The sequence below is a fragment of the Meleagris gallopavo genome, chromosome 2 (assembly GCF_905368555.1).
Source record: "Meleagris gallopavo chromosome 2, MGAL_WU_HG_1.1, whole genome shotgun sequence".
Classification (NCBI taxonomy): Eukaryota; Metazoa; Chordata; class Aves; order Galliformes; family Phasianidae; genus Meleagris; species Meleagris gallopavo.
In genome coordinates, this window is record NC_139405.1 from 44,853,924 (window position 1) to 44,873,727 (window position 19,804).

The window sequence follows — 19,804 nt, forward strand, 5'->3', positions numbered from 1 at the left end:
TAACCACATTGTCCCTCGTTAGCAGATGATCAGCAAAGCCTAACAAGATCAAATCCAATGCTTGGAAGACAGCACACTGTTTCTGAAGGCATATTTGCCATTTAGTGCCTCCCATGCCATTTTGGGATTAAGTGGGAATGGTATCATTCTCTGATTTCTTTGTTTCAAGATGAAGAGGAGGAGACCTACTGCTTTTCATAAAATCATAGGATCATAGAATGGCCTGGATTGAAAAGGACCACAGTGATCCTCTAGCTGCAACCCCCCTGCAATGTGCATAGTCGCCAACCACCAAACCAGGCTGCCCAGAGCCACATCCAGCCTGGCCTTGAATGCCTCCAGGGATGGGGCATCCACAATTTCTCTGGGCAACCTGTTCCAGTGCATCACCACCCTGTGTGTGAAAAACTTCCTCCTAATTCTAACAGAAACCTCCCCTGTCTCAGTTTAAAACCATTCCCCCTTGTCCTGTCACTATCCACCCTCGTAAACTTCAAGTACTAGAAGGCTTTTGTCCTAAAACTGTCCACCGAGTTTGTCATTCTCTCCAGCTGCCTTGTGCCATACAGGCTGACTCCAGTGGACCTGCAGTCACTTGTTCAGAAGAATTTCTCAGCTATCGCTGCTCATTGCTGAGCATAGTTCTCTCTCCACTGGGGACAACACCAGACTTTCTTCTGACAGCCTTCAACACAGAGCAATGTCCGCACACCCTCCTCCCATATGGAGCCTCTCAGCTTGCAGGTGTGCTGCTTTCCTGATCACCAGTGGGATAGAGCACTTCACCAAGTGAAGGTCTGCCAAGCTCTGCTCTCTGAGGGCTCTGGGATAAGCAGTGCAATAGCTACTTCCTAATTTTACCCCCTCCTCATGGTTCTCTCCAGTTTGATCTTGTTTACCGCTGCCCAAAAGAACCTGCCACAACAGAGGTCCCAGATGAGGCTTTACATCACACATCATTGTCACCATCATGGCATTCCTCATCTTTGCCATGCCCATCAGACTCAGAAGCATTTTGAATTGTGGGACTTCTAAATCAGTGTCAGACTGATTTACACTTCTGCCTTGTCCAACCCTATTAGCAGCACTGTAAATGCTTTGGTCTGCCTCTGTGTGAGGGATGGAGTAGGATGAGGTCTGGGAGCCAGTTCAGACAGCAGTACAGAGAGTCCTGAAAGATGAGGCAGAGATGGCAGGAGCAGAGTCAGGACTGAGTGGGAAACCCAGGTCTTCAGGCACGAGGTGGGCGTGCATTTCTGACTTCTCAGGACTATAAAGACAGTGAGTCACTATGCAAGATTGCCCAGGAAAACTTCTGAGTCTTGAGCACAAAGCAAAGCGAAGGCCTCGCTCCAGGAGCTGGGCAGTACAGTGGGAGCACCCACTAGCTGCATCTCCCAGGAAGGAGGCAGGGAGCAGCAGGAGGAGGACAGAGTTCAAGCTGGGCTTGGGGAGGCCAAAGTGCAAAGCCCATCTTGGGCTGCAAAGTCTTTGAGGGTAACCATGGAGAAAACCACCTATGTGCTCTAACCAGAAAGACCTGTCCAAAAGCTGGACCACAGAAACTAAGCATGGTGCTAAAGGGTGGAAAGGACAGAGAGCAGCAGGAAAGAAGCCCTGCCCCTGGCTGCAGGCTGCCCACTTCTCTTGGTTGCTGTGCCAGCCCTCGGGCCTGTCTGCTCAAAGGGGCTGTGTGGGCCTTGTGCTGGTGTGGCACCTTTTGTCTAGTGCAGATCAGAGGGTGAGTGAGTAAAAGGTGCCTATGGGATTAGGGAAGAGCTCCAGCTGCCTTTCTGTCCCCCATCAGCATGATTTTCAGCTGTACTAATCATAGAATGGCTTGGGTTGGAGGGGTCCCCAAGTATCATGAAGTTCCAACCTCTCTGCCGCTGGCAGGGTTGCTAACTGCTAGATCAAGTACTTGATCAGATTGCCCAGGGCCCCATCCAACCTGGCCGCAAACACCTCCAGGGATGAGGCATCCACAGCTTCTCTGGGCAACCTGTTCCAGCACCCTAGTATTCTCTCAGTAAAAAACTTCCCCCTGACATCTAGCCTAAATCTCCCTTCCTTAGTTAAAAAACATTCCTCTTTGTCCTATCACTATCTACCCTTGTAAAAAGTTGATTTCCCTCATGTTTTTAAACACTCTTTAAATACTGGAAGGTTCCACAGAATCACAGAATATCAGGGATTGGAAGGGACCTCAAAAGATCATCCAGTCCAATCCCTCTGTCAGAACAGGAACACCTACATCAGGTCACACAGGAATGCATCCAGGCAGGTTTTGAATTTCTCCAGAGAAAGAAACCCCACAACCTTTCCCTATAGCCTTCTCTTTTCCAGGCTGATCAAACCCAGTTCCTTCAGCCTATCTTCACGGGTGAGATGCTCCAGCCCTTGAATTAACTTTGTGGCCCTCCTCTGGACCCTCTCCAACAGTTTCACATATTTCCTGCGTGGGGGGATGCAATACTTGGATGCAGTACTCCAATTGGGGCCTCACAAAGGGCAGAGTAGAGAGGGACAATCACCTCCCTCACCCTGCTGGCCATCCTTCTTCTGATGGAGTCCAGGATACCATTGGCCTTCTGGTCATGGTACACCGAGGATATTCATCAAACTATGAAGCATAGGCATCCCCACTCCATTGTGATGCCCCCAGCTGCAGACACCCCTCACTGAGCCCTATACCTGTCCTGTGGCATCAATTCCCATGACCCAGCAGCCCTATTGGAGCAATGACATCAAGCAGCTCCAGTCTCACATCCCAGGGGAGGGGCAAGTCTCAAGTGTTGTAGGCAGCTGTGGGAGTTTGCAAATCCTTTTCCTTATGTAGGAACAACTAGATCTGCTGAAGGTGTTTCAGGCACAGAACAAATCATTTCTGTGGGGTAAGTGAATGTTGCATGTCCAGTTATGCTGGCTGTGAGTAGTTTTTTAAACAATGGGAAATTATAGCCAGCATGACCTTTGGTAATCAAAAGCTGAAGGCAAAGCAGAAATTTCTAGCAGCGTCTTTTAGAGCAAACCCAGAACATGCCACAGCGGCACCCGATCACAAGTGCCAAGTCTTCTGAAACAAATAAAATATTCTGCATTAGTTCCAAGTACAGAATGAGGAGTTACTGATGATTCTTCCACTGATTTCAATGCTTAGAAATTCAGATGAACCCCAGGGGTGTCAGTGGTATTACTATTTGGAGCTGCCACTGAAACCACGAGCCACAAGTTTGCTTCTTCCGTTTATGGCACAATAGATTGTTATCTTTTTTTGCATAATTGAAGAGTATTTGGGAGTTGGGCTCTTTTTTTCATAAGCTCTGCTGTAAGTACAAGCAGGGGGATGCAAGTATGGAGCACAGCCCTGCTGAAAAGGAACCGGGAGTACTAGTGGATGGCCATAAGCCAGCAATGTGCTCTCAGTCAGCTATACCCCGGGCTGTATCAAAAGAAGTGTGGCCAGGAAGTTGAGGGAGGTGATCCTGTCCATTGCTCTGCATTGGTGAGACCTCATCTGGAGTACTGCATCCAGATGTGGAGCTCTCAGTACAGGAGAGGTGTGGACCTGTTGGAGAACATCAAGAGCAGGGCCACAGAAATGATCTAAGGAATGGAACTTCTCGTCTCCTCTACATCTCTTCTGGGGCTCTTCAGCCTGAGAAGAGAAGGCTCAGGGGAGACCTGATGGTATTTCTTTTAATGTGAGAATACTGAGCTCCTCTGCTGCCAGACTTCCACTCTGGGAGTTTGGCAGCAGGAGATGCCCTGAGAGGATACCCAGTGGAACAGAGACATTAACTCAGAAAATAAAAGGTACCTAATCATGAACATTTGACAAAAAGGAAATGTATCAAAAATCAAATTGTTCTTAGAAACAGATAAATTCAGACCTGAAATGCTCCATTTGCAGGGTTAGATATTTATCAGAGATCTTTACAACTGTTTCACTGACTCTTGGAATTATTCTTTCCAGACTTACAAGCTAAAGTAAAACCTCCTAATGGTGCTGAGGTTCGCAATAACTTCTATTAGGGACTTTGCTATAGTTTCAGTCCTGACTTCAGGAGGCAGCAGGTTTGATTTCTGAGCTGACAGCCCTCAGAGCCACTCAGCAACTTTGAGGTGCACCTCTTGAGTGCTGGAGTGATGAGGCAGGTTGTATCACCTCAAATTGGTTTCACAAGGAGAAGTGCCTCCACTCCTTTTAGAAGCATGTAGGAATGTGCACCACAAGAACTACTTCCAATACTTCTAACTTCGGTTTGTAACAATTTCCTGACTGGAGAAAAAGCAACAGCTGAGGTCAGAATGGCCATGTTGGCATGTTCAGGGAGATTGATCTAGAGCTACTCAGAAAAAAATTGAAAATCAGTTCCCACAGCTAAAATTTGCTGCTCTGATTTGTCAGTCTGGCCCCCAGCTAAACTGTTTCATGGGAATTGACTGCTAGTACATCTGACTGATGTCTTCAAAAGGCTCTGAGCGAGTGACCCTGGGTTATTACAGTCTGGCAACTCGTTTCTGAAAGTCCTCCCCCAAGGGAGATCAGAATATATTCAACCTGTTCGCATTTCTTCTTTATGTATAAAAGCTGAACACAAATTTAACTGATACGTAGTAGGAGTATCTAGTGGATCTACAGTGTTTTAAGTTCTCCCAACTCTAATGCAGGAAAGCCAAGCCTTGATTTGCTACAATATTTTACTTCAGGAGGCATGTCCGTGCCTTGGAGGAAAGGAAAGCATTGTCAGACCTAAGGGCTCTTTCTCAAAAAGGGGCGAGAGGATCTCTGCTTTACTTGGAATTGAAGCTTGTTTCTGTAGAGGATGAACCGAGAGAGAAATCAGTAGTGCTAGGAGCTGATTTGCTGTTTGTCTGTGTATTATTTGGAAGAGAAAATGGGAGAAAAGAAGCCAAATTTAAAGACAGCACAATTGATTTCTTCGTTACTTATATCAAAGTGCATGCTCTCTTAAAAACTGCAGTGCTTCTCAGAGATAATGGCTTCTATAACCTCACACTCCCTAGACTGTAAAGATGAAAGAGGCTTTATCTCCACCACATTTAAGTAGCTAGCTGAATGTGAGAACTCTCCCAGACCACACAGTTCAGAGCCCGTACTTTCCTTAATACAAGGGGATCTCTAGTGATGCTAAAAGACAAGAAGAATGACAGAATAAACAGGGAGATACTTGTGCAGTTATTTAAAGGAATGCTGTGATAGAAAACCCCATTACTGCAGGGGTTAAAAAAAAAAAGTCAGACCGTTACTTGCCTGGCTGGGAGCTATCTTATGAAATGAGAGCTGCAAACCACACACTGTGCTGAGATCAGGAACCACATCTGAAGATACAGTGCCCTTTTCTCCAGCACATCAGCAGAGCAGCTAACCATTAGCAGCAGAGTGCCAAGCACACTGCAATACTGTCGTTGCTGTAAGGTCCTCTGCAGCAATAAGCATTTTAGAGTAAACTAAATGCAGATTCTATATATTATTCACCTACAGGCACCGTTAAATTAGGTGCTGAGCAATGAAATCTAAAGACTGTTATTTGGACATTGCAGATCAGCAGGTTGTTTTTAAGAAGGAAAATTGTTTAAAAAAAAAAAAGTTCTTAAGCTTGCAGTCCCTGTGCTGACAAATACAGCAGCTGTATCAGAGAAACTGATCAACAATGCACACCTTGTGGTATTTTTGGATAAAGAAGTGCTCACATGCTGAGCACTAGAAGCAAATGGAAATTGATGCCAACTCACCTGACCTGTGTATATTCTACAAATTGGAAGTCAGTAAATTCCCTTTAGCTGTGATTATCTTCAGCTCTATCACTGAAATACGTAACACTCACAGAACTGCAAGTCATTTTATATTCTCCATAATACTTCATGAGCCTCCAGAGTGGTTTCTGCCCATTTCCAATTGGTAAACAGTGACATTTCCCCTGCTTTACAACTGCCGTTAAAAATAGTCTCGTTCATTTCATAACTTCCAGAACTTCAGCACAAATGTGTTCTATGCAGCAGAGCAAGCACTGAGAACAAACTGGCTTATGAATAGCTGCAAAGCACCAATAGAAAATCAAAGTAAATCAGTCATAAAAGAACAATCTGCACCTCTGTGCTTTGAACAGATTACAAAGGAACACAAGCTGGACCCAATATATCCTCTTCAAAAACACTTTTCCAAGAAGGCAATTACAACACTATGCTTTTTGCTCATACTTTATTGAATGTAATGAAAATGAAACAACAAAACAAACATTCAAAAAAAAAAAAAAAAAAAAGGATCTGTTCCTCAGAGCTCATCTGAAAGAGTCATTTACGGTGAACAGGAAGGAGATCCTCCAAGCAGAAAGGCCAACAGAGACCAAAGTGCCACAATACCAGAGACTCTAAAGGGGAAGTGATAAAATACTGTTAATTTTGTTCTTGTTCAAAACTGACTCTTTTCCAGACTATGTCAGGCCATAAATGCACCACTGACAAACACTGCTGTCACTGCCTCTCCAGAGAGACATACTTTGAATCTAGAATTCTCTCCTACTACTGAGTTTTCAACTCTTCTGTAGAAAGAAACACAGCCATCCCACACCTGGAGACTCTGCCTCCTCCTCCCAGGCTCAGAGCTGGCACTGCAGCTTATCAAGGTCATCCTCTGCCTGTTACCATGGCACATAGTTTTGTGCTATCTGTGGGGAAACCTTCCCTAGTTAATAAAGATCAAGATCACTCCTGCTGCACAGGAGTGAAAGCTCACAAGCACCAACCCACAGTCAGCACAGGAACCTGCTTCTGAATCCCCTGTTCTCTGGGACATGGCCAGAGAGCAGCACACTGCCGAGGCACTGAAAGAAATGCCTTTCTCCCCTCCTCCCCATTCATGTGATTTCCGTAACTCACTTTAACAGGCAGTTCACATGCGGAGAGTGCCTCCAGCGGCCATAGACAGAGATCTGCAGCTTAGGGTGATCTTTGTAATCATGCAGAACACGAATGACACTGTAAGGAGAACAGATGTCATTAACCATGATTCCCAGGCTTCTTATGAAATCTCACACATCAGGGCAGGAATCTCTCTGTCTAAATAGAGTGATACAGGAGAGAGTGGGAGAGAACTTGGATGAAAGGATTAAGGTACAGAAAGTTAGGATTTTCTGGTTACTTACTGCTTAAATCTATTGGAGAGCAAAATGAATTGGTTCTCTGAAAGCCGTCTAATATCAAAGTGACAAAGAGGCTGTAACTCCTGGTAGATCTGCCTTTCATCCAGCCGTGGCCAACCTCGAACACAGACAACCAAGGGAGGGGGATATCGGCAGGAAGCATCTTCCCCAGAAAAATTCTGGAAAATGTGCAACACTGAGACATATCTGCATGCAGCAATACTGCAGAAATACCACTAACAGAAAACATGCAAAATGCAACACAAAAATAAGACAGTCCTCTGTACAATACAGCTGATGGCGTGAGGCTATGTTTCTTCTTCCCCAAGGATTTTTTCTAAACGTGAGTCATAAAAGCAAACTCTATCATGTAGAAAAATGTATCACTTTTCTATCATGTAGAAAAATAAAACAGAGAAACAGCAAGCTCTCTGCCAGGCCACAGCAAGTGAGCACAGCATAAAGGGACTAACGCCATCTTACAGGATAACAAGATTAACAAACTCCATAAGGCAGAACTTGAACTCAGTGACGTTCTGAAAGGTCATTTGTGCCACCTGCACGGAGACAGCTTCTGCCAAGGTGGGCCCAGGCAAGGGTGGATTGTTCTCCTCTAATGAATGCATCAGCTGAGCTATGGACCTACATATCCCACCACCTGGTTACAGACCTGCAATTCATACGCACAATGCTTGAGACGCCACCTCGGATGAAATTCACCTTGTTCAAATACTCAGCTAACATGGTGAGATACTGAGAGAAAGAAGAATCGGCCTTCGCTGCATCGCTAGATCAGAAAACAAAATGGAACAATGTTTTGTTTCTCCAGCAATGCACTCTCTGAAGCATAGAGTCCTAAATTAGTGAGAAAATGGGTATTTCAAACCTTAGCATCATCTACAGAAGCCAAAAAGCTGCAAGCAGAGGGAATGGATTTGAACAGTATCTTAAGTGAAGTCACTGAATCACACAGATTTCAGAAGTGGAAACTAATGGAAAATGAATTGACCCTTAACCAAGTGAACTCACCCTGAGAGAGCTGATCCAAGGATAAAGGATTCACTGTGCCATTTCCCAACCTCAGAGCAATTTCATGGTCCCCAATTTCATTTTTTCAAATGTCAGCTTTGACATAAAGCTACTACTTTCAGATTTATAAGATAACAATCTAATTAGAACAGTGACATTTTCAATAACGCTCTCTTTTATCCAAAAGGAAGGCCTGACTACAAAGCATCAGCCAGAACCAACTCATGAGTTGTATTCCGTAAGATCCATCTATGCAACAATTCTTAATAAATCCTTAAGCTCCACTCACTCTGTCAATCTGCACAACAGCAAATGAGCTGATTTCAGAAGAACTAGAAAGAGGAACAACGAGGTGGCATTAGAACAAAACTGTAGAAACACAACTAATGGAAATTACTTTAGAAAGCACAAAAGTCACTGAAGTGCTAAGTTACTAAGAGCAACATTATATAAAAAAATGCTTCTTACCATTACATAAACAACAGAGCCACAGAGCAGTGAAGGAATTGTCACATTCGAACAAAAAGTGTTGAAGAAGCATTTTACCTGAACCACAGAGAAATGCATCATACGCTGCCTCATGAGGAGCCGCCTTCCCAGCTGAAGTGTCCGACAAAATCAAAAAGAAACAAACACCTCTAGCACACTGTGGAAATTGCTTGGCCACAAAACCTTAATGCCTGTAAGATCCATTCTGCTGTTTATTCCCCATTGCTCAGCTGTTCCCTCCCTCCCCTTAAAGCCCTTACAATCTATGGCACATCTATGATTCTACCGGGCATTTTAAAATGACCCCAACAAAAAGGCAGCACTTATACCAATGTCTGAAGAGCTTAGTGAGATGCACATAAAGAACAAAATGAACTTTCTTGAAGACCTAAACCAAATTGTGTTTAACGCTACTGATGGCATGGGAACTGCGTATCAGCCGCTCGATGTAAAGTCAGCAGTCCTACTCACACTCACTGATGCTGTGCCTGTGGACACACAGAGTAAAACAAAACCCCCCAACTTGGAAAGTGTGCTTAAAAACTGTACCGTATCGCACTGAGTCACTTGCGAGATCAATCACTGGACACGATGGATCCATGGGATTTAGGTCGCTGCTGAAGACAAATGGACATGTAAGATTTTTGTCCTTCCTCGTTATATTAGAGACAAAGTTACACACCTGTTCTCTAGTAACCTGCGGCTTCATTTTAGAAAAGGCTACTGAACATTTTAGAAGGAACTTTTAAACTACCCCATGAAAAGGGTGAGGTACTTTGCTGAACACAATCTTTGAAAACTCCTAAATACTACTTCAGTCTCTTCTTCCACTCAAACCTGCAAAGGAGCATATTTGTTCTAACTGCACATGAAAATGTGAATTAAACTGAAAATCAATGGGCCAGATTAAATTGATACCCATGGAATGGCTGTAATAAAAGAACAAAAAACACAGGACCTCTGAGAACCTGCAGTCTGAAACAGCTAAAAACAATAACACCACCCACCAGAGAATAATACTGTTTCTATAAGCTCTAATTTTGTGTCTGATTTTTGGGAGTGAGGTTGAAGGTTAAGAGGGGAAATTTTGCTTTCCTACCAAGTATTTACAACATACACAAGCAATTTATCCACAGAACAAGTGTAGAAAAGATTAAGTGTTCTAACACACCACGGCTAAGCTGATGAAATACAGCATCTACTAATGCTCCACTAGATTACTGTAGTTAGTTACTGCTTTCAGCTAAGACAAGCTTTTTCCTGAGAGCGGGTATTTGAAATCAGTGGTTTCACTGAGAAATTAAATTCACTCATTTCATCACATGCCACAAGCAACATCCAGCTGTGCAGCTGCGTATAAGGCTACTTGCAAGCAAATCTTGAGACCAATTAAATAAAGGTGGAAAGCTATTATAAAGCTACAAAGTCCTGGTTGGTATTTTGGAATACAGGCATCTCTACAACCACATAACTAGAAGCACAGAATATCTCAAGACAGGAGGAGCCCACAAGGAACATCGAGTCCAACCCCTGGCTCCACATAGGACCATGCAGAATTCAAACCCCCTGTCTGAGAGCTGTGTCCAACCACTCCTTGAACTCCAGCACTTGGGGCTGTGCCCACTGCCCTGGACAGCCTGTTCCATGCCCACTGCCCTGATACTCTGCAGTTACACAGTAGAAACTACAATACATCTCATGGACTCTAGTCCCATTGTGACAGATGAAAACTGACTTAAAAAAAAAAATAAATTTCCCAATTACTTTGTAACAAATACAAACAAAACTTTTGCTCTTAAATTTAGGAAGAAACAAGCTTGAAAACTTTTGGGAGGAGGAAAATTATGAACAAACAAAATATTTTTCCCACGAAAACAAATGGACTACAGAAGCTTTATAGCCCACCACTGACCTGCACAAAACCTCATACACCTCCAGAAGATTAGATACTCGAGGAAACTGGTAGTTCTGTAAAACAAATCTAGGTTAGAAAACCATGTGAGTTCATTCACTGATCCTACTGCCTCATTAAATGGGATCTGAAATCACACCGTTTCAAGGTAACACTTAGAACTGGTCACAGCTCCATGACCATCGCACATTCAGGAAAGGTATCTTCTTTACTGGATGAAAGAGATCTAAGTCCACATAGAAAGATCTTTCCATCTCACCTTCCAGATGGATTTTGTTACAGTCTTGGTGTCTATGAGGACAGGAAACAGGTGGTGAATATTCTTTTTAAATTCCTCATAGCTTTCTGAAAGCAAAGCACACAAATAAAGACATTACAAAAACGATGAGAAGTCAATGGTATTCCAAACAATTAAGAAAAGGAAGTGTTCTCAGAGGAATGATGCCCTGTTCCAGCAGGGCACAGATGAGATAGGTGATCAGCACTGTTGCTTGCTCAGCTTTGTGGGTGGCTGGGGTGGTGAAGGGCCACCGGCTCTCACCCTCTCATCCCTGCTGCAAGGGCAGCTGCTGGGGGTACAGATCCTGAAGACAGCAGATATGCACAGCATTACCTGGCAGAGGGTTGTAGAACTTGTCATGGAGATGACATAGGTCCATCAGCATGTTGTGTCCCACCAGAGGCTATTGGAAGAACAAACATAACAGCAGCCTATTGAAGCATAGTTTTGCAGTACTCAGACATAACCAACCTCAGGCATGCTCAATAGCTGTAATCCTTTCCTCCCAAAAGTAATTCAGGTTGCAGGATTTATATCAAGATTATTATTTTCAGGAAATCAGACTTGCGGGCTCTCTGAAGAGGGTATTTTTCAGTACTTCTCTATTTTGAGTGGATTGAAGGAACTATGGGGCAGATTCCCATTCAGCTGAGGAGTGGTACTATCTTCCAGTGATCAGATTTACAGTCCTATTCAGAAGGGGAAGGACATCACCTCCTTATCACCCATAAAGCCCTCTGAAGCTGAAATCTGTTCAATAATCTGGATACAGAACACAAGAATTGTCATCTATAATCACAGCAAAGGTCTGCATGATCCAAGAAACAGGTCCATCACATGCTAGAAATCTGAACTTGTTCAAAAGGCAAAAATCTGCTCGGCTTTCTTAGATGGTGATTCATGATGTAACAAGGATTCAGCATTGCAGACTCTTGCATTTACTCAAGTAGACAACTGACAACTGAACAGGATGATCACACTGAATGAGCTGAGTCATTTAATACAAGCTACTTTATCTTTTATCACGCTTTTACATCCAGAGCAGCAAGATAAATAAAAGATTAAAAAAAAAATAAATGAGAGTAGCGATGGGTCGTTTTACCTTTTTAGCTTTAACAATTATCTGGAAAAGGTTGGTAAAGCCCCGGGCAGATGTGAGAATGAGCTCCTTCCGGCAGGAGTCATGAGAAGAGCTTTCCAGAAGTCGACGGTGCTGCGGACTCACTTTTTTCACCAGTACCTGAAAAAAACAGCGGATATCAGCCTTCTACATTACCTGTGTGTACTGAATGCTGAGCACTCAAGATCCACTTCTAGGCTATGAAAAATGGAGAAAAAAGATGAGAAAAACGCACATCCCTGAGACCTCAGAACAGCCAGACTCACTTTTCTTCCCTTTTGAGGTCAGTGCTCCAGTAATACGAGACCTCTTCTAATGGTGCCTTATTAATGCTTTTCTTTTTAAAAGGATGGCTCCTATCACAGGTAGTTTGGACCACAAATAAACATAATTAACTTTATGCCAATTCTATAAGTTTATGGAACTAAAAAACAAACAAAAGCATTGCACAAACTGAATCCCCAAAGGCTGTGCTTCAGGTGAGCAGGCTGAGTAAGCCTGTCACTCTGCTGATAATGGCTATCAAGCCAAAACAGAACTAAAGCAATGAAAAAAAAATAAGAACAACAACAACAAAAAACCCTTCATAATCCATTTCTAAGCAACTGACTGTTACCACTATTGTGCCATGTTCTAAAATGTCTGCAGCCATTGGTTTAATTCAGAAAATACTGCATCAAATGGAAAATACCAATGTAAACAAAGGCAGATCCCACTAAAGCAAGACATATAAAAGTGAAAGCCTTCAAAACAACTGTACGGCAAAAGACAACAAAGAAAAAACATAAAAGGCTGAAAACTGCTATTTCTTGCAAATGTATTAAAGGAGAGATTTTTCAAAGGCAGCAGGAGAGTTTCTGCAGAACTGCCCCAAGGACAAGTATTTCTCACTCAAGGTATTTTGTGGTTACAAGGGAAACAGTTCCATTTGGGAACTGTTCCAATAACCAGTTATTCAATTTTGCGAGATCCCAAGAAAAGGGATTCAGAATTGACACTTTCCTTTGTCGCTGCCCTCTCCTCTTGGACTCATCATTAAAAGGCAACATTTCAGAATCTCTGCGGGAATGTCAGTCCTACCTACCTAGGTAGAAACTCTCTTACAGCTCACCTCATTGTCTCTGAGAGGCTGTGTCCAAACGTTTGGGAGAGCTTGTCGCAGAACCAGTTGAACATCAAGCATCTGGGAATCTAAGACAGAAATGAGTAGTAAAAACTTTAGAGGTGCAAATAATTCTGTTTAGCAAAACACTTTTTTCTAGACAGGACTAACCATGGTTCTGCTCCGGGGTACAAAAAACAGTCCTGAATGATACGATCTTAATACATTCCTGCACATGTGGTGACATAAAAAAAAAAAAGTCACATGGAGAATTTCAGTCAAATAAGCTTTTGGGAGGATGGTAAAGGAAAAGACCAACTGAAAATTAGTGGAGAAAGACAGTCATGAGAGCTCTGGAAAAAAAAAAAAAAAAAAAAAAAAAAAAAAAAAAAAGGCTGCATTTGTAAAACAGCAACATGGGCTGCAAATGGGCTTCTATGCCCACTATAGCATTAGGTGCCCTGTGGTTTCATGGGCCTTTCCTGTTGCTGCACAAGGGTGGTAATACACTTTGGATGAAATCCCATCTTCTTCTAAATCACCCTGTACTGAAAACAAGCCCACAGCAGACAAATTCAAAGCTTTCCTGTTTCAGAGCAACTATGAATTCTCCAGCTGCTACTCTGAAGCACACAATGGAAACCAGTTACTGCAAAGCAAGCTCTTCTGGTCCAAGCACCCAGACATCCATCTCTGCCATGGGAAAACCCAATGCCACAACAACACAGAAAAGCAGAGCTCAGAGATAAATTGCTGACAAAAACGGAGACATAAATAGAGGGAGGAAACAACAAGCAGCCCCAGATGTTCAGAAGTGACGAAGCCACTCAGAGCCCACAGGAAGGCACCCTGCTTCATACCGCTCAGTTCCTGCAGAATCATTGCGTCCCCTTCCTTGGCTGCTGCTATCCAACAGGTCACTTCATCAATAGCCTTCTTCACCACATTCATGTTCAGAGCACTAGAGCAGGATCAGGGATGAAGAAGGAGTGGGGGAAATTGTTTTGTCTGTTTCCATAGATGGAGACTCACACCCTGCTGTGGGAATGCAGAATTTCCCAACTATCCAGCCAAATCCAGATTGTATCCTATGATGTTTTCCACCTAAGTATCAGGAAGCACTTCTTGACTGCGCAAGTGAAGAAGCATTGGAATAGGTTGCCCAGAGAGGCTGTGTAAGGCTTTTCAAGCTCTCCCTCCTTCTCTGGAGATCTTCAAAAGCCACGTGGACATGATCCTGAGCAAGTAGCTCTTGGTGTCCCTGCTTGAGCAGGGGTTGGAGCAGATTACTTCCAGAGGTCCCTGCTAGCCTCAGCAGTTCTGTGATCTCAGTCCTTCTCAGGACAAACGAGCGCATGTGGAAAAAGTTGGCAGCAGGGCATTCAGATCAACAGGTTTTACAAAACATGATTTAAGAAAAGATAGCTGTCAGCAGTGACATTATGGGAGCCATCTCTCTGAATAACACTCACCTGTAAACTTTCCAGCTACCCTCTAAGAGACGCTGGCTAAGGATCTTCTCCTGTAACTCATTCATGTATGGGATTCCATCTTTCAGGAACTGAGGGGGAAAAAATGCCAGGTTGATTATTCTCCCCTGGACTTTCTTGCATCAGATAAGAGAACAGCATGGCCAGATTCAAACCTGGCATGTATTAGGGAGATGAGGGTGTGTCTCATTTTAAAAACAGCCTCTTTGAAAACACCAATTGATGGTAATTCAAGATACATGTTTACATAAAGGAAGACACGTGTTTTCGCTGTGCTTTCACCTTTCCTTTAAGGAGATAATTCACGTGTCAAGATAAAAATCACACCATGCTACCTGCTTAGAATTGCTAAACAGTGCTCTTATGTAACAACATAGCCGCAGTTTTATGGGAAATCTGGCAGTAGAAAAGATGCGGGTAAACTGAGAGCTTCCCACCTTTATGGCTAACAAAGACACCCTCTCCTCTGAGTCTCTTTACTGACTTGTATGCTCACTAGAGATGCCTTTTGTTCTTCAGAGATGGGGAAATGGGGCCTTAGGCTGACAAAGACGTGCTGACTGACTCTAAGGCACTTCAGAAAACCACTGTTCCTTCTCCCCGTTGATAATAAACCACATTATGTATTCATACGTTAGCAAACAGCTTTTTACCCCGAGTATGTGGACATTAATATTAAATTCTCCTGTAATTGCACAGATTTCCTCTGTTCTAGATTCCTAACACACAGACTACCTACCTTATTATAGTCAAAGCCATAGTGAGACAGGAATTGAATGCTAGATGCAGAGAGGGTGAGTTCAGCATCCATAACTCCCAAAGTTGAGGGAAAGAGAAAGAAATTGTACGAATGCACCACATACCTACAACGAAAAGGAAAACTCCACTAGAAGATAACAACAAGAAATAACCCTTCCCAAGAGACTTCTGCATAGCACTACAACCACACTGCCTTCATTTTAAAAGGTAACTGCAAGGCCACGTGGAAAAGACGCTTTTTACCTACTTGTTTGAATTTTCTTCTGAGAATATTGCTAGCCCTGCAAGAGAGAGAAACATTAATTGAAATGGTCATGTTGGGCTGATATCTACAAATGCTGTGACAATTAGTAATGTGATGACCCTGAGGGAGCACACCTTTCTCATTCACTAACAACGTTAGACCAGTGAGAAATATATGTCCCACAAGACTTCAAGTTATTTACATGTTAGAAAGCTGATTCTGTTAAACTTCAGAGAAGATCATGCTACCAACCAAAGCAAACCAACAGCCCAGTGCACAGAACACAAACACAACAGTCTGCAGGGCTCAGCAGGAGGCTGGAGATGAAGGGGACAAGGGAAGGCTACTTCCTGCCAGCATGGCACTCACCCAGCTGTGTGATGGTGAAGCGCTGCACGCTCCGCCTGACCTTCTGGTACCGCTCAGCTGGCGAGTCAAACAAGCTGATAGATAATAAACAGGGTGGGGAAGGGGATGAGAGTAAGAAGAGCTGCAGTGCTCAGGTTCACTTCCACAACACCTGAACAGCAGCTCTCTCCTGCATGTGAAGCCCAACAGCCTTACCTGGGCTGGTTATTTTGTGGGAAAGCTGAATGTAGGCCAGTAAACTCCATGTCCAGGCCTGTTAGAAAGAAGGAATTCCAAAACAACAAATAAAAACACTGGATAAAGGAAGCATACATTTCACTAGCATCTCGGCAATGACCTCTCCTCAAACCCACAAAGAGCAAACTCCAAAGAAAAGGGACTGACTGCCACAAAAGCGTGGCTGCATGAGGGCAGCTGCCGCATGGGGAGTCGGCAGCAGAGCACGGTGCTGCTGCGAGACAGGACTGATATGGTTCACAATACGTGAGAGCATCATCCTCTGCCCTCCTGTCTGCCACGGCGTCTTTATGGAGAACAAGCTGCTGAAGCGCCTCTCGGTGCACTCCCTCATTTACATACAGCAAGAGTAAAAAGCTTCAGACGCACAGAGCCCCGACCAGGAGCAGGCCCGAAAGCGGCGTGGCCGACAGCGGCCACACAGCAGAGCCCACCGCCACAGCAGAGCGCGCAGCGCCCACCCAGGAAGGCGGCGCGGCCGACGCGGTCCCGCAGGCAGGGCAGGCAGCGCGCGAAGTCCGCCGCCCCCACGTCCATGGCTGCCGCCGGGCAGCACGCTTCGCGCAGGTAAGGCAGCGCCACGCCACGCCACGCCCCACCCGCTCTGCCCTCTGGGCTGCCGGGCCGGGGCAGACGCACGCAGACCGGATGGCCGCGCAGCTGTGCTCCTCGGGCTGCGTAGAGCCGCAGCGGGATGCAAGAGGACTACAAGGCACGGTTAGGGGAACATAAACTTTCTGGTTTTCTTTTTCACGAAGTACTGCATAAAACTAAGTTACTGTTCTAAATTTTTTGCTAAGTCAGACGTACAGGGATGGAAGTGATTAAGATGAACGTTTCATTCCAGTATAAGAAGAAAAGTGTTGGAAATTTCATAATCAGGAATTCGACACTGCTATTTATTTATAAATATTTTATTATTAGATGCCATGTTCCAACTCCTTCCATTTCCAGTCCCTCGCTGTGGCTGGACCCACACCTACGAAAGCGAGTGCCATTCCTTGGAAGTTGTCCCAGTGGTCTCCATTTTATTGGTAGATTCTCCTTGGCTCCCGCAGAACAACACCACCCTCTGTCATCGCTTTTTCAAATTCCTGGATCTTGTTGGAAATACAGAGATGTGAATAGAGAGAAAGCAGTCAGCACCCAAACATCATTGTGGACACAGAGCGTGTTAGCTTGTCAAGGTTACCCTTTGGACTGTTGCAAACAGAAATAGTCAAGCCACATAAGGAAACTAATGGTGCAAAAACATAAATCAGTGTTTAGAAAGCGGAGGAAAAAAAAAAAAAAAAAGGCAAATCAAGTTTAAGGTACTTGCCGAATCACAACGATATTCCCAAGGAATAACAGCTTTAAAGTTCACAAAGTTGATTCCCGCTTCCAAACAGCGCTGTGCCATAACACGGCCAAGGTTTCTGCAGGCTGTAACGCCCTTAGGACTGTACAGGTGCCTCTTTATAGCCCACTCTCGAGTAGAGGCAGATAACACAACATTGCCGTTACTGCGCTCCACAAAGGCTTCTACATAATGCTGTGTCCGCTCCAGCCGTAACCTGGGTGAGGGAAAAATGCAACATGCAGTATGTTTTTCCCAGATCTCTAGAGAAAACACACTGATATACGGTAAGTAACTGAAGTTATTTGCTTTATGAGATAACTTTGAGTGCACTGGAACTATTAATATAATGATTTCTTAATATTGCTTTTATTAACTTGGCAGGCTTTATTTCTTACTTTATTTGGACATAAAATAGGACTCCTTTTACCAGTTAAAGAGACTGAAGTTCCAGGAGTGACTTTTCAGTAATCACGTGCCTGGCCCTATAGTGCTTCACACGCACACCCCAAAAACAAGCACTGTGCATCCGAACGATGCTGTACTGCTGTCTGTGAGAGGGAACTGCTCCGACTGAAAAGCAACTCTAGGTTTGTCATACAGCCTCTTAAAGTCTATTGCTATACAGCTGGGAGCAACTTGTCAAGATTGGCAAGTGGCCAAGGAGTATTGCTAAGCCTTAAAAATTACAGTCTGTTAACAGCAGAGTATTTCCTATTGCGCTATCAGGAAAAAAAAAAAAATCAGATTTCCAGATATGAATGAATTGTACATAGTTCTTCACTCAAGAAGAAAATAATGATATTGATTCCCCAGCTTAAGATGTACTTGTTTTCCACAAGGCAAGCAATCAACATTTTCTTACAAAATAAAAAAAACAATCAAGTACCTTGAGTAAGACAATAATGCACGGTCAGCACAAGACTATCCGAATCCTAAGTTAAACTGCAGTTGTTTAATCAATATTACTATATTAAAGTTAGAAAGATCTTAAACATACACTACGTTTCATGTGATGATAATCTATTACTCTCTGAACATAAAAGGTATCTGTCAATTAAGAACAGCTGAAGGGTTAACTCATTCCATAACCCAAAAAGTACATTTTATGGAAATACCACATAGTATATATTTTTAAATTCTTATTTATTTTGGATCTTCATCTCCCCTGACTCTTCTGACTCACCTATACCAGAATTCACGCTTTGGCCATGTTGTCTCCCAGCCACGCTCCTTCCTAGCAAGTGCCAACTGCTCAAGGTTCCGAGGGTTCCTGTTAGTGAACTCTGGGGAAACAACCTCATTCTCCTTTGTGTCTATTTCACTCTCAGATTTCAGGCCAGCTGTAGTTGATGCATAACGGAAACCTTAAAGGAAAGCAGGAAAAAAAAAAAAAAAAAAAAAAAACAGAAGGAAAAAAAAACTTTAAAAAAAAAGTTAGGAATTATATATAACACAAGCAGTAGATCAAATACAAAATAATGGGTTATCAGACCTCAGCCTCTTTCAACTTATGAGATAGAATGTATGCTAAAAACTGAAGGAATGTGTAACGTCAACTTTGTTTTAAGATGGGTGCATATAACACAAATTGGAGAATAATTACAAGATTTCTATAATTAGGACTCTAGGAAATACTGACACTGAACTGCACAAGGAACCAAGCACTGCAATACCAAATTAGTTAAAACCCATCTGTCCCACCTACCTGATCATCACTAATCATGCTATCACCTTACACTTGCAAACTCACTCTGCTACACACTTTTTACTTCCGGAACATCAGCGGAAATCCCTCCACCGGGCTAAGGCTCAAGGCCCCGCTTGCCAGCCCCCGCCCCATTCCACAGCAGCCGTTACCGGCGGCAGCACGGGCCTGCACAGGACGGAACAGCCGCACCGAGACACCCGACCTGGCAGCACACGGGGCGCGACGCCTCCTACTGGAGAAAGCTGGCTTGGAGAGTGGCAGAGCAGTCGACCTTACCCGCTCCACGTGCCCAGAGCCGGCCAGCCACCAGCAACATGCAGCCGCGACCGCCCAGCGCCATGGAGAGCCGCCGCGATCTAAAGCGACGGTCACCTCCCGGGCGCTCAGAGACCCCTGGGCGCCGCCATCTTGGGTGAGACCGGCACCTCCCTCCGGAAGTCGAGGGGCACTTCCGCCCAGATGGTTGTGTCACGTGGGCTGCGCACGAACAGCACGCATTTACCGGATGGGCAGTATGGGGGCTGCACGCTGGTGGAATCTGTCCCGGGAGGCAGAGT

At 44.1% G+C, this 19,804-nt stretch overlaps 2 protein-coding genes across 6 annotated transcripts; both read right to left on the bottom strand.

The window, feature by feature from the left end:
* Window positions 1-5,969: 5,969 nt before the first annotated feature.
* Window positions 5,970-16,955, bottom strand: PNLDC1 (PARN like ribonuclease domain containing exonuclease 1). 5 transcript variants are annotated; one of them, XM_031552447.2, is made up of 19 exons: window positions 16,659-16,955; window positions 16,156-16,213; window positions 15,961-16,034; window positions 15,595-15,628; window positions 15,328-15,451; window positions 14,571-14,659; window positions 13,959-14,059; window positions 13,108-13,187; window positions 11,979-12,116; window positions 11,210-11,279; window positions 10,856-10,941; window positions 10,597-10,652; window positions 9,234-9,298; window positions 8,742-8,795; window positions 8,485-8,527; window positions 7,854-7,953; window positions 7,170-7,345; window positions 6,904-7,002; window positions 5,970-6,395 (listed from the first exon to the last, which is right to left on the bottom strand). In XM_031552447.2, exons 1-19 carry the CDS (start codon window positions 16,732-16,734, stop codon window positions 6,323-6,325), a joined length of 1,596 nt encoding a protein of 531 aa, XP_031408307.1. In that variant the 5' UTR covers window positions 16,735-16,955; the 3' UTR covers window positions 5,970-6,322. The 5 variants fall into 5 exon arrangements, with proteins under 5 accessions (XP_031408307.1, XP_085073077.1, XP_019468424.1 ...); XM_085216951.1 differs by having other exon boundaries at window positions 8,664-8,795; window positions 9,234-9,301; XM_019612879.3 differs by having other exon boundaries at window positions 5,972-6,395; window positions 9,234-9,301.
* A 140-nt stretch (window positions 16,956-17,095) lies between these two features.
* MRPL18 (mitochondrial ribosomal protein L18) lies at window positions 17,096-19,706 on the bottom strand. Its single transcript, XM_003204089.3, has 4 exons — window positions 19,524-19,706; window positions 18,723-18,903; window positions 17,519-17,753; window positions 17,096-17,297 (listed from the first exon to the last, which is right to left on the bottom strand). Exons 1-4 carry the CDS (start codon window positions 19,585-19,587, stop codon window positions 17,226-17,228), a joined length of 552 nt encoding a protein of 183 aa, XP_003204137.3. The 5' UTR covers window positions 19,588-19,706; the 3' UTR covers window positions 17,096-17,225.
* Window positions 19,707-19,804: the final 98 nt, after the last annotated feature.